Source organism: Ahaetulla prasina, chromosome 14 (assembly GCF_028640845.1).
Source record: "Ahaetulla prasina isolate Xishuangbanna chromosome 14, ASM2864084v1, whole genome shotgun sequence".
In the NCBI taxonomy this organism is placed as follows: domain Eukaryota; kingdom Metazoa; phylum Chordata; class Lepidosauria; order Squamata; family Colubridae; genus Ahaetulla; species Ahaetulla prasina.
The window spans coordinates 16290001-16304662 of record NC_080552.1 but is presented as its reverse complement, the minus strand read 5'-3'; the positions used below and the strand labels follow the sequence as shown (position 1 = coordinate 16304662).

At 44.7% G+C, this 14662-nt stretch overlaps 1 protein-coding gene across 2 annotated transcripts in view; it reads left to right on the top strand.

Annotated features, from left to right (window-relative positions):
* SMG1 (SMG1 nonsense mediated mRNA decay associated PI3K related kinase) overlaps nt 1-14662 on the top strand; it is a 71336-nt gene that overhangs the window by 53786 nt on the left and 2888 nt on the right. Inside the window, exons 50-61 of one of the 2 annotated variants that reach the window (XM_058157034.1) lie at nt 1336-1559; nt 3057-3207; nt 3847-4036; nt 4920-5389; nt 8494-8631; nt 9076-9228; nt 10245-10424; nt 11103-11330; nt 12132-12343; nt 12651-12814; nt 13577-13756; nt 13879-13985. In XM_058157034.1, coding sequence (XP_058013017.1) covers nt 1336-1559; nt 3057-3207; nt 3847-4036; nt 4920-5389; nt 8494-8631; nt 9076-9228; nt 10245-10424; nt 11103-11330; nt 12132-12343; nt 12651-12814; nt 13577-13756; nt 13879-13985 — 2397 coding nt within the window. The remainder of the gene's footprint in view (nt 1-1335; nt 1560-3056; nt 3208-3846; nt 4037-4919; nt 5390-8493; nt 8632-9075; nt 9229-10244; nt 10425-11102; nt 11331-12131; nt 12344-12650; nt 12815-13576; nt 13757-13878; nt 13986-14662) is intronic. The other variant, XM_058157035.1, reaches the window with a different exon arrangement.

Sequence of the window (14662 nt, the reverse complement as noted above, 5' to 3'; positions counted from 1 at the left end):
TCATAACAGAACAATATTTTGATCGAATTTGTATTAGTGGTGGCACAATGGTTAGAATGCAGTACTGCGGGCTAATTCTGCTCACTGCCAGTAGTTCAGTCCTGACTGGCTCAATGTTGGCTCAGTCTTCCATCTGTCTGAAGTCGGTAAAATGAGGACCGAGATTGTTGGGGGCAAGAGGCTGACTGTCTAAACCACTTAGAGAGGGCTGTAAAGCAGTGTAAAGTGGTATATAAGTCTAAATGCTATTGCTACTTATTTTCTTAAAAGGTAAAGAAAGTGGCTGGGTGAAATAAACCACCGTTCTCAAGCTAAGCCAAGAACAACATGGAATAGTTCAGCCAGAGTTCAGTTCCTTATTTGCTTACAGACAATAGACAGAATCTCGCCAGACTAAAATCTATATTGCTCTCTAGCAGATACTGTATACTGTGGGAGATTCTAGGGCAGTGATGGCTAACCTTTTTCTCATAATGTGCCAGCACCTATAATGCAATATGCCTCCACCCTGCGCATGCACGTAGGACCCCTCTATGTTCCCCCGCCTTCCGGTGCATGCGCATGCGATCTCCCCACCCCTGTTTCGGGCCTAGCAGGCTGCAGCCTCCTGGGCCCAAAACGGGCTGTGGGGTTGGTGCGGTGCACCCTCCCATGCCCTGTTTTGGGCCTAGCAGGCCTCCCTGCAGCCTCCTGCCCCAAAAAACAGGCTGTGTCGTCCCCCCCCCGCTCCCTCCACCCCCACACATGTATGCAATCACGCCCCCGCCCCGCATGCACCCCACACATCCCAAAAACCAGCTGGCCGGCGGGAGGCACGCATGCGCATACAGAGTGGAGCTGACCTGGGGGACAGCTTGTGTACCCACAGAGAGGGCTCTGCGTGCCAGGTGTGGCATGCATGCCATAGGTTCGCCATCACGGTTCTAAGGAGTGACTTTCCTAACTCTTCCTCCGTCTCCTGTCCAGCTCTAGGCTGTGCTGCCTCTTATCTTGTCCCTCCCCACTTTCTGGGAGGTGCTCTCCCCTTCTTGGGAAACGGCCACCTCTCTGTCGTCTTTTCACTCCATCTCTCCCTCCACCAGCTTCTTCTCTCACAACCGTCACCTTAAAATAAAAATCATTTGAAAATAGGGGATCATATAGGTACATGTGTTTCTCCTATCAGTGCGCTGAAGACCGTTTGCTTCTTCAAACGTATTTAAAACACTCGAGGCTACAGTTTTTTTCACATGACCTGTCATGGAAGACGTGGAAAAATACCTAATTTAAGTGCTGCTGACTCTTTCTGTTTGGATGCCCTAGGGATTTGAAAGCATTTTTGTTTTTTCCTGACAGGAACTGAATTCAAACTTCCGTCAGATCATCTTTCCCGAGGCTCTTAGGTGCTTAATGAAAGGGGAATATACCTTGGAAAGTATGCTGAATGAGCTTGATACCCTCATTGAGCAAATAACCGATGTTCCTTTGCAAAACCTGGTGGAATCTCTCCAGTCTTACTTAAGGAACGCAGCCATGGGTCTGGAGGAAGAAACACATTCTCACTACATTGACGTGGCAAGGTAAGGAGCGGATGGCTTTTATCCTTCATCTGACCTTGAGTTCATTCTGTCCAAGGAGGAGAGGCTTTTTCTGAACATCTGGGGAAAATAGGATGGATTAAAAGGATCAGGAACTCACCACCTGACCTCTTAAATAGGTTAGTCTACTCTACATGGGGCTGCCTTTGTAGACTGCAAGCCCCAGTTGATTACATAATGCAACAGCCCACTCTCTGATGAATGGCAGTCATAAAACACGAGAGATCGTTTGCCAGTGAACTGACCGGAGGCTAAAACATAATAAAGAACAGTTGCAGGAACTGGGTATGTCCAGTTTGATGAAAAGAAGGACTAGGGGAGACATGATAGCAGTCTTCCAATATCTCAGGGGCTGCCACAAAGAAGAAGGAGTCAAGCTATTCTCCAAAGCACCTGAAGGCCAGAGAAGAAGCAATGGGTGGAAACTCATCAAGGAGAGAAGCAACTTAGAACTAAGGAGAAATTTCCTGACAGTTGTCCCAACACTGAAAGTTTTTAAGAAGAGATTGGATAACCATTTTGTCTGAAATGGTCTAGCGCAGTGTAAAACTCAAGGCCCAGGGGAAGGAGGTGGCCCGTGGGGTGCTTATATCTGGCCCTCGGGGCTGCCCTGGAAACAGTGAAAGACTGGCCCGAGGTGCCTCTGCCATGAAAAATGGAGCTCAGAAGGGCCACGTGCAGCTCTCCTGAGCTCCGTTTTCACTGGCAGGGGGTTTCAGGAGGCCGTCACAGCTGAAAACAGGGCTCGGGGGCCAGTTTTCGCTGGCAGAATACTCTGGCGCCCCCGAGACAAGTGACGTTGAGCGGGCCACGGCCCCCCAAGGTCAAACACAACCCTGATGTGGCCCTCAATGAAATCAAGTTTGACACCCCTGGTATATGGTTTCCTCTTCTAAGCAGGGGGTTGGACTAGAAGACCTCCAAGGTCCCTTTCAAGTCTGTTATTCTATTCTATTCTAAATTCAATTCAGAGTGTTGAATTTTAAGTCGAACATGGCTTGATGCCCCTTGTACCTTCAGAGGCATTTGCTCATTGTTTCATGTAGGGATGTTCAGGATTTCCCCAGCAGCGGGTGAGAGAAGAGGAGCCAGTGTTTTTCAGTTATGGTACCCCTCCCTTTAGAACAACATCTCCCCCCACCCCCAAAGATCTGTATGACACCTTCTCTGCTGACATTTAGAAAGTGAGGATTTCACAAGAGGTTTTAAATGGTCAAGCACACGGTGGGAAGGACTGTGAGTAATGCTTCTAACCTTGTGGAATTTGACTTATTGATGGCTCTTGTGCTGGTGGTTGATTTTAATTTCTATTATAAACCACGAAGAGTCTTGGAGGAGTACAGTGCTTTATGAATACAGCTAGCGAATAAGTGGATTTGTCTAGGCAGCAGCCTCAGGGGAGCCATGGCCACTCCTCCTATCTACATGTCTGTTCAGGGTTAAAACATAGCTTGAAGTGTAAAATGCTTCTTTCTTTAGGATGCTTCATGCCCAGTACGGCGAACTGATTCAACCCAGAAATGGCTCCGTTGATGAAACCCCGAAAATGTCAGCAGGCCAGATGTTACTGGTAGCATTTGATGGAATGTTCGCCCAAGTGGAAACGGCATTTGGCTTATTGGTTGAAAAGGTATAGATTTACTTGCAATTTTGGGGAGGAGTACTTTTGAGTCAATCTTTACTACTGGTGACAAGAGAAGAGAAGAGAATTAGAATTCTTTATTGGACAAGTGTGATTGGTCACACAAAGAATTTGTCTTTGGTGCATACATAAAAAGACAAGATACATTCATCAAGAATCATAAGGTACAACACTTAATGATAGTCATAGGGTACAAATAAGCAATCAGGAAACAATATCAATATAATTATTGATTATATATTGACCATCAATTGTGTTGTAAATGTTGTACCTTGATGAAGGTATCTTTTCTTTTATGTGCACTGAGAGCATATGCACCAAGACAAATTCCTTGTGTGTCCAATCACACTTGACCAATAAAAAATTCTATTCTATTCTATTCTATTCTATTCTATTCTATTCTATTCTATTCTATTCTATTCTATTCTATTCTATTCTATTCTATTCTATAAATTGTAAGGATACAAGCCACAAAGTTACAGTCATACAGTCATAAGTGGGAGGAGATGGGTGATGGGAATGATGAGGAGCCACCCCTGCTTTTAACTGCTATAGCACCCTGGGTCTCAGCAAGACTTATTAAAGCAGGTATGAGACAAGCTAACTTTCTGTTTAATTGTCCCACAGCTAAACAAGATGGAAATTCCTGCCGCCTGGCGCAAGATTGATATCATCAGGGAAGCCCGCAGCACTCAAGCCAACTTTTTTGATGATGATAACAATCGGCAAGTCTTAGAAGAGATTTTCTTTTTGAAAAGGCTGCAGACAATAAAGGAGTTTTTCAGACTCTGTGGCACTTTTTCTAAGACTCTTTCAGGTAAATGTGAATAGCTTTCCTTAATTTTTTTTTCTCCACTACGGACCTGCTTAAATGGTACTTCTTGCCTTGGGCTTTTGAATAAAAAAGCAACTTAGTAATAAATAATCAGAAAATTGAATTGCAAAGCCATGATTTATCCTACCAGCAAAGTTGAAAATCCAGATTTGTGAGTGTTGAAAGTTACAACGGTAGTGAAAAAAGTGACTTACGACCGTTTTTCACACTTAACAACTGTTGCAGCATCCCTGTAGTCACATGTTCAAAATTCAGAGGTTTGGTAACTGGCATGTGTTTATGATGGTTGCAGTGTCCCGGGGTCATGTGAACCCCTTTTGCAACCTTCTGACAAGCAAAGTCAATCGGGAAGCCAGATTCCCTTAACAACTGTGTGACTAACTTAACAACCTCAATAACCACTGTGGCAAGAAAGGTCATAAAACGGGGCAAAACTCACTTTAACTGTTCTTGCTTAGCAACAAAAATAGCAATAGCCTTTAGACATATATACCGTTTCACAGTGCTTTACAGCCCTCTCTAAGCAGTTTACAGAGTCAGCCTGTTGCCCCCACAATCTGGGTCCTCATTTTACCCACCTCGGAAGGATGGAAGACTGAGTCAACCTTGAGCCTGGTGAGATTCAAACTGCTGAACTGCAGCCAGCGGTCAGCAGAAATAGCCTGCAGTACTGCACTCTAACCACTGCACCGTCATGTTGGGTTAAATGTTGGTCATAAATGGAGGACCACCCGTACTGTCCCATTACGATGTCTGCTTGATCTAAAACATCACCATGGTTGGTCCTACCGACAAAATTTTGGGGGTACACTTGTTCCAAAGGTGTCACCCTAATTTCCCCCCCCCCTCCATCCTCCTTCCTCAGGTATCAATTCAATGGAAGATCAAACCACCGTGAATGGACCAGTGCCCATGGTCAATGTGAAAACCTTGTATCGGAATTCTTGCTTCAGCGAAGACCAGATGGCCAAGCCAATCAAAGCTTTCACCGCTGACTTCGTCCGCCAGCTTTTAATTGGCCTCCCCAATCAGGCTTTGGGACTCACCCTGTGCAGCTTCATTAGCGCCCTGGGGGTGGACATCATCGCTCAAGTCGAAGCCAAGGACTTCGGAGCCGAAAGCAAAGTCTCGGTGGATGACCTGTGTAAGAAAGCCGTGGAACACAATATCCAGATCGGCAAATACTCGCAGCTGGTTATGAACAGAGCCACCGTCCTGGCTAGTTCGTATGACACGGCGTGGAAGAAGCATGACTTGGTTAGGAGGCTGGAGACCAGCATTTCTTCATGCAAGACCAGTCTCCAGAGAGTTCAGCTGCACATTGCCATGTTCCAGGTCGGTATGGTTCAGGCAAGGATGGGCTTCAGAAATTTTAGCAAGGGGTTCTCAGCCCGGTTGCTGGGTGGGCGTGGCCATGGTGTGCATGGCCTAATTAGCCTCCTGCACCACAGCGGGGGATTGGCCGTTTTTGCCCTCCCCGGGCTCCGGAGGCTTTCTTTGAGCCTCTGGGAGGGTGAATACAGGCCCTCTGGAGGCCGGAAACGGGCCCTCCCAAACGTCTGGTAGGCCCATTTTTCATCCTCCCTGAGCCTCCGCGCACACCCTGCTCTTACCTGCATTTAAAACGGGCCGAGTGGGGACTCCTGGGAGGAGCGGGACAGGGTGGGCGGGGCCAGTCAGGAGTGGGATTTGGGGGTTCTCTGAACTGCACAGAATCTTAGCTAGAGCTTCTCCCAAACACCTGCGAACCCCCAGCAGCCCACCCCTGGGTTCAGGTCTAAATCCTTCCCATAAATCAGGGAAACGAGATAATATTGGAGAAAAAAAAAGTGCTGCCAGATCAGAGCTCCTTGAGACCACAGCGCAAAACACTTGCCCTACAAAAACGGACCGTGTCGAATTAAAAAAGGCAGTAAATAACCTGATTATTTACTTATTTATTTGATTTCTACAGCCGTCCATTTTAGCAAATCATTCTGGGCAGAAACATACACGACAGCTAAAAAATTGAAAAACATTTGAGAGCAGTAAAAACCATTAAAATACTAAAAAACATTAAAGTGTCTAATTCGAGTACATAGAAAATGAGATCTCTGGCCTGGTAACAATATAGCCAGCAGGCGAGACCCTTGGCGCACGTAGCATCCCAGGGCCCCGGAGATTTTCTTATAATAGTGCTGGCAGCACATTTTTTTATATTACTGCTTATTCTGCTGCATTGGCCTTTGTTTTTTGAATCTGTCTGGATTCCTGCCTCATGCTAATAAGTTACAATGTAGTTTGGTTTCTTTTGGCTCAGCATGTTATAAATAAGTGCTAATATCCGTCACTGTTACAGTTGCTACTTTTAATTGTTTATGTTTTTAGCAGTTTTTGTTGGTAACCTTTTTTTAAGTTATAAATAACTGGGAGTGATTTTTTTTTTATTGTTGTTGTTATTGAATCCAGTGGTATATTACATTGTTACGTTGCCCGGTCAGCCAGATGTTTAGACTGGATTTGGAGTTTTTTAAAAATGAATTTTATTAATTTTCTATTAATTACATTTCTTGGTGGTTAATAAACATCGTGTTGTCTAGGTATTTAATTTGCTTACTTTATCAGTGATTGGAAAAATGGGGTGGAGAGTAAGAATGGAATCTGCATTGTTAAGCAAATTAAATACCCTGGATTTGGAGTTCTTGTCCACCCATCAAACCCTTCCCAAGGATCAGAGGTAGACAGATTGTCAAGGTTGGAACACCCCCAACAAAATAAAGCTCTGAGGCTTGAAGTTCCTCAAAGTTCCAATTTATTAGAGATGTCATGTTGGCACAGCTGGGAAAACCCAAAACTGAAAGCTTCCAGGATTTCCACACCCACAAGCTCATCACATTTTTCAATCAACTCTTCACACTCAATTGGATACAATCTTTAGGCCAGGGGTCTCCAACCTTGGTCCCTTTAAGACTTTTGGACTTCAACTCCCAGAGTCCCTCAGCCAGCAAAAGCCGGCTGAGGGACTCTGGGAGTTGAAGTCCACAAGTCTTAAGGGGACCAAGGTTGGAGACCCCTGCTTTAGACAGTCTCCGTCAGAGGCAGGATGTCCTTGAATATGGAACGTTGTTATGACTAATTTTCTACCGCTCCAACAACAACCCCCTCCCAACTCCCCCTGCTAAAATATGTGGCAGTTAAGTAGCAAAAAGAAAATTGCCTTCCAAAACTGACACAGATGTTTGTTGTTTGGTGCTGTTAGAGCAGCGGTGGGCTGCTGCTGGTTCAGAGAAGTTTGGGCGAACTGGTAGTTCCGACGATTGGCTGGCCCCGCCTACCCGCCCTTGTCCTATCTTGTCCTATATTTCCTTCTTTCTGGCTCAGCTGATTCGTGCGGCACAGCTGATATCCGCACCTCCGCTTACTTACTGGGGCTGCCTTAGAAGGTAAGCAGCTGAGCTTCAAACTGCCGTATTTTGAATGCTGCACCCCAGCGCGGTAGGCAGGCGTGCGTGCAAAGCTCGCACTCACAGAACTGGTTGCAGCCCACCACTGTGTTAGAGGCATTGTGAAAGACGTAGATGTTCCAAATAAAGTTGCCTTTTGGTGATGATGATGATGATGATGATCCCCAGATATATGGCTTTACACAGTAGTTAAATCAGGGGTGAAATCTATTTATTTTTTTGCTACCGGTTCTGTGGGTGTGGCTTGGTGGGGTGTGGCTTGGTTGGGGGGTGTCATGTGACTGGGTGGGCGTGGCTATGTGACTGGGGGATCAAACAACAAACTCACTAGCAAAATGTCCTGATGGAGCAGGGTTGGACTAGATGACGTCCAGGTCCCTTCCAGCCCTGGATTATCCTCTGAAGCTGCGTCTAGTGCCAGATTTGTACTCCTTCCTTCCTCTCTTTCTTTCCTTCCTTGCCTCCTTTCCTTCTCTCTCTTTCTCTCAAACCCCTCCCTCACACCCCGTTTTCCCTTCCAGCAGCCTTGCTAGGCAAAGCTAAAAACAGGGTGTGGGGGGAGGAGGAAGTCCGTTTTTCCTCCCAGTAGGCTTCAGGGAAACTTCAGGGAAGCCTGCTGGGAGGAAAAACGGACTCCTCCGGCCCCCGTTTTTTGGCTAGGACCCAGCTGAACTGCACGATCATCAAAGGTTTTTTTTCTTCGGCTGATGATCGCACTGCTGAGCTGGGCATGGCGGGTGGGCAGGGATTTTTTGCTACCGGTTCTCCGAACCACCCGCTGCCATCGCTACCGGATCGGGCGAGCCAGTCCGAACCGGGAGCATTTCACTCCTGAGTTAAATGAACCATAGCATGGCACAGTGTGCAAACCAGAGTCATGTATGCAACCGAGGTGGCAACTGTAGAACTGTTTGATAGTGACGTTGCAAATTGCTGAATCTCTACAAGGCTGAATGAAAATATGCCTTTTTCTCCCCCCCACCTTTCTTCCAAAAGTGGCAGCATGAGGATCTTCTCCTCAACCGCCCACAAGCCATGACAGTCACTCCTCCACCTCGTTCTGCCATTTTGGCCAGCATGAAAAAGAAACTCCATACGCTGGGACAGATTGAAGCTTCCATTGCAGCAGTTCAGGTAAGCTGTGTCACCAACCCCAGCAGTGTGAGGAAAGGCAGAATGGTGGTTTTTTTTCAAGAGGCAACTGGACTTCCTGGTTTTTCTTTGAAGACGTTTCGCTTCTCACCCAAGAAGCTGCTTCAGCTCTGACTGGATGGTGGGGAATGGAGCCAGACCTGAAGAACTTTCTTGGATGAGAAGTGAAACGTCTTCAAAGAAAAACCAGAAAGTCCAGTTGCCTCTTGAAAAAACACCTTTGGGACAACCGTGGCCTGGATGACTGAGAATCTCCATAGAGATTTTGAAAAGGGTGTTTTTAACTATGCCAAGGAGGTTGCTGTGCAGATGACTTGAACACTTGAGAGAGAGAGAGAGAGAGAGAGAGAGAGAGATTAATTCTGCACAGGACCCAAGTCTAAGCAAAAATGTTCAGACTTTTAATCTGTTTCACACTTCTTGCAGGAAAAACTGGCTGCCCTTGAAGCAAGCATAGAGCAACGTTTGAAATGGGCCGGCGGGGCCAATCCAGCATTAGCTCCAGTTCTGCAGGATTTTGATGCCACGATTGCTGAAAGAAGAAATCTTGTTCTTAAAGAGAGTCAAAGAGCCAACCAGGTATTAGGAATGGTGTGATTGGGTTAGCTTTTTTTGGTGTGTGTAAGTGATAAAATCGGCAATTCAATATATAGGACAAATTTTGTGTGATCTGGTAAGGATAGGAGGGTGTAGGAAAGGACCCAATCTTTTTGGCTATAGAGCTGAATTCCATAACATGATGTCAGTAATAATATGGTTATTGCATAGAATTGCTGTTACAATCTAACGTAATTCATTAAGTAAAATTTTAAAAATAATCTTTGGGAGTCACTTTTTGGGATGAAAAGAGAATGACTTTTTAAAAAAAGGATGCTGTAGTTTCCTAGTTCATTATAATACGCACATCATTCAGTGCCACTTAAAACCTAAATATCAATTGCAAGAATAGGGGGACTCAATATTTAGGCGACACTTTTCTTATCCTGAGAACAATTCGATTGAGTTTTGTGGACTGCAGAGAATGACTGAGAAGGAAATCACTATCAGGGTTCAAAGTAACACCCCCAACAAAAGAAGACTCTGAGGCTTAAAGTTCCATTTTATTAGAGATGTCATATTGGCACATCTGGGGAAACCCGAATCTGAAAGCTCCCAGGGTTTCCCCACCCAAAGAAAAATCCAAGTCCCTTCCCCCTCACATGGTCCAATCAAAGCAAAGCCATCTGGAGATGCCTCCCAGGTCCAACCTCCAGGTGCAGGGCAATTTGTCCTTGACTCCCTGAGAAAGGAATGTTGTTATGACTACATATCACCCTTGCTCCATACAACACCCCCCCACCCCCGTTTCCCACAGCAGTAAATGTGGCAGGCCTGAAGGCCCAATGCAAAAGATGGCTTCCAGGCCTGACAATCATATTCTCTTTGATTTCCAAATACATTTCTCAGAATAAGAAAAACTATCAAGGGGAGATGGAAGAACTAAAGGTTTCTTTTTCCCTCCCAAGCTTTGAATTAAGTTTCAGAAGGATCTTAAGGGAAAGTTTTATGGTTTTAAGCTAAACCCTTTCCTTCCCCCACCCCACCCTGTCTTGCAGGTCACTTTCCTCTGTAGTAACATCATTCATTTTGAAAGCTTGCGTACCAGAACAGCAGAAGCCTTAAACCTCGATGCTGCTTTGTTTGAACTTATCAAGCGTTGCCAACAAATGTGCTCCTTTGCATCCCAGTTTAATAGCACCGTTTCTGATCTGGAGCTCCGATTGCTTCACAGAGTGGTATGTAGGGGAAGGGGGATAAGAAAAGAAAAGGGGGCAGCCACCTTAGAACAGTAGGTACTTTCAGTGGCTTCCTCCCTTACAATTGATTTCCCTTCACTTTTCCCCCCCTCTTTTGACTCCTGAGTGGTTCAATTCTGTTTTTAACAAAGTTCAGAGCAGTGGTGGAATTCAATTTTTTTTTACTACCGGTTCTGTGGGCATGGCTTGGTGGGTGTGGTGTGGCTTGATGGGGGCGACTTGGTGGGCATGGCAGGGGAAGGATACTGCAAAATCCCCATTCCCACCCTACTCCTGGGGGAAGGATATTGCAAAATCTCCATTCCCACCCCACTCTGGGGACAGCCAGAAGTGGTATTTGCAGGTTCTCCGAACTGCTCAAAATTTTCACTGCTGGCTCTCAAGACTTCTCAGAACCTGCTGAATTTCACCCCTGGTTCAGATGTTCTGCAATGCTGTGCTCACTGAATAAAAATCTATTTGTTGGTTGTCTTGGTTACATTTTTCTGAGAAACTGAATGAGTCATACTGGAATTTTTGTCTTCTTAACCTTCACAAGAGCCTGACCTAGCAGGCAGCAATCGGCTTAAAGCGGCTTGCAACTTGTGGCTTGAGTGGGCTCCTTTCAGGGTAACTTGATAACCTCGAATGCTATTGGAATATTCCTTTTTTCTTTAGGGTACCAATCAAGACCATCCCATTGGTAGCTCTGAATGGCTGGTCATAGCTCACAAGCAGCTGACCCAGGACACATCGGCTCAGAGGACAGCACAGGCCGAGAAAGAACAGCATATAGACACTGTGTGTGAAACCATTCAAAATCTGGTTGATAGTATTAAAACTGTGCTCACTGGGCACAATCGACAACTTGGGGATGTCAAACATCTGCTGAAAGCCATGGCTAAGGTAAGATCTGCACTGTGGAGTAGCGGTAGTGGACTCACTGCATTGCTGAGGGTAGGATCCCTGAAGCTAAGAGGAGATCCTGTTAGAATTTCTCTTTGAGCTTGAAATTTTAAGAATGGCACCTGGCATCCAGCAGCCACTGGAATTTTGGGTGAGTGCCCGATGTATGTGTATGACGTTGAACCTCTTCATTTATTGGGAAGATTACTCAAGTTTGCCTCAATCTGAGTAACTCCAAATCTTTTATCAAAAGAAACTAGAAGTGTTATCTACCAAAAACTGGGAAAAATGTGTAGAAAATATATAGAGAAATAATGGATATTTGATCCTGAAGCTTCATATGGGCTATTTTCAAGAATAACAATGGGAAATCCCATTCATGACAGAGAAGCAGATATGATGGAGTGAGGGAGTGAAGGTGGGAAGGGAGGGAGGGAGGGAAGAAAGGAAGGAAGGAAGATGGGAATGAAAATGAAGGGAGGGTTGAAGGAAAGGGAAGGAAGGAAGGAAGGAAGGAAAGGAAGGAAGGGGAAAGAGAAAGGGGAAGGGGAAAGGAGGGAAAGTTAAGGAAAGGAAAGTTAACAAAAGTTAAGGAAAGGAAAGTTGAGGAAAGAAGGAAGGAAAGGGAAAGGGAAAGGAAAGGAAAAGAAAACCAGTGTCCCAGCAGTGTCCAAGCCTTATTCAACCAAATCTTTCCATACATTATGGAACCTAAACAGTAAATGTTGTATGTTCAATTGTGGCTTTTAAAAAGAAATTCATTTCTTAAAAAGTCCTTCACTGGTGTGGTTTTTATTTCAGGATGAAGAAGCTGCTCTGGCTGATGGTGAAGATGTTCCTTATGAGAACAGTGTTAGACAATTCTTGGGAGAATATAAATTATGGCAAGACAATATTCAGACTGTTTTGTTTACACTAGTTCAGGCTATGGGTCAGGTGCGCAGTCAGGAACATATTGAAATGCTGCAAGAAATTACGCCCACTCTGAAAGAGCTGAGAACTCAGAGCCAAAGGTAAGCAGATGTCCCTGTTTCTCTCTCTATAAATTAAAACACAGTCGTTAACTGTATCGGAGGTGTAGTTGCCGTTAGCAACTGAAATTGCTAGACTGCCCGGTGCAAATATGATTTGGCATTTTCCGTGACGATTATTTCAACAAAACCAGAAAGCCACCCTGGCGATAAAAGGCAGCTTCATAATACATCAGGTTATAGATGTGGAGTTAAATGGTTGGATTGAATTCCTTTATAATGTCCTTCAGAGCTCTCTCAATCTCCAAGGTTGAGGTTATTGACTGATTCTTGTTTTGTTTTTTTAAAGTGTCTACAATAATCTAGTGAGTTTTGCATCGCCCTTAATCACGGATACACCGAATGAATGCTCCAGCCCGACGTCTGTTGCTGTGTGCCAGCCAACATTTGCCGCAGGTAAAATTGGGAGCAGATTTGAACTCCCAATTCCCCTGATCCCGAGCATCAGGGCCGGTGAGAATCATCATTCACTTTCAAGTAGGAGAAGGATAATAAAATATATCTGCTGCAAACCCCGCATTAGTGACAGGAAGGGCATCCGGCCAGTAAACACTCAGCTCCATTCAGTTGCTCGGACTTCACCCCACAAGGGATTATGGGGACATTAAATGACCAAAAAAAAAAAAAGTACGGAGGAAGAACACTTTGCAAGATGTCATTTAACTTCCTTTTGACTATTGTGCTACAGTCAATATCAGCCTCTCCACAGAACCATAGGTATTCTTTGACTTAATGACCACAATTGGGATTCAAAAATTCATGCTTGAGTGGTACGGTCGTTAAGTGACTGCACTCAATTTTACAAGCTTTTTGCCACGGTCATTAAGCGAGACAGTGCGTGGTCATAATTTGCAGCCTTCCTCCGCCCGCTTATCCATTGACTTTGCTTGTTGGAAGGTCACAAATGGTGATCACGTGACCTCAGTGCACTGGTCATAAGGCATTGTGTTCAATGCTGTCCTAACTTTGAAATTGCCACCTATTAATTTCTGAGGGATTAATGGATGTGCCGGCCCTTATATATACTTCAAAGCATCCGAAGTGCGTGTTTTAATAATTGTTGCCAGATGTTTGCTATTGGATTTGGGAGGTGTTTTCGTTGGAGGATGGGGTTGGATCTGTTGTAACAGCTTTCTTGCTTTTTCTCTTTGACTGTAACTCAACCTTAGTTCATTTTTACCACCTTTTCAAAACTTTAAAATTGCCTTTTATTAGCGGTCCGTAGCAATACGGGGCAGAAAACCCAGCCAGAGATCATGTCGCAGAATACAAGAAAACTAATTCAGAAAAACCTGGCGCCGTCGGCAGATACTCCTCCAGGCACGATTGCAGGAGCTGGGAAGAGTGTTATCTCTAGCCCTAAAAAGGCCATCAGAGACCCTAAAACAGGCAAAGGTAAAAAAACAGAACAGGCTTAAAAGCATCTATTAATATATTCTGTTGCTAGGATGAATTTTCATATAATGTGTGTTTAACACATGGGTCTCTCTCTCTCTCTCTCTCTCTCTCTCTCAAAGCTGTGCAAGAGCGAAATTCGTATGCTGTAAGCGTGTGGAAACGTGTCAAAGCCAAGTTGGAAGGCCGGGATCTGGATCCCAACAGGAGAATGTCTGTTGCTGAACAGGTAAGTCCAAGCACTGTCCAATATCCACATGGTAGCTTCTGATTTGTACATGGTTAAGCATTAAAATTAAAAGACCTTAATTACTAATTTACATTGTAGCATAAAAGATTGGACTTTTCCCCAGATTTCCTGCAAAAGCTTGTTATGTAATTGAAGAACAATCTATTGTATATTAAGGCTACAGTTTAATATGTCAGCTGTCAATGAGACATGCTGATAAACTAAAATATTTTGAACTTCCCACTGCTGGCCAGATCTAGACACAAAATTAGACAACCTTCGTTTTTCTGGGTATAGATAGACCTTTGGTTAAAAAGAGGCCTTAGAGATAGGCCTCTGGGACATCTTTTTTGCTGTCCCCATAGACAGGTAGTCCTTGACTTTTGACCATCCAAAGTTATGCCAATGCAAAATGTTATGATAGATCCTTGCGCTTACAACCATGTGGTCACATGATCAAAATTGTTCAATGACCATGCCGAAAGGTTATAACATGGGGCTCAGCTTACTTAACGATTCACGTCACTTAGTGGACGGAGGTCTCTGTGCCAATTGTGGTCAAGAACTATTACATTGTCTCTAGTAGGAATCTGTGAATTGGTTTTTAAAAGCTGGGGTTTTTTTTCCCCCTTGAGATCATCAGGGTTGGGTTTTTCTAATCAAACATGCAAAACGAT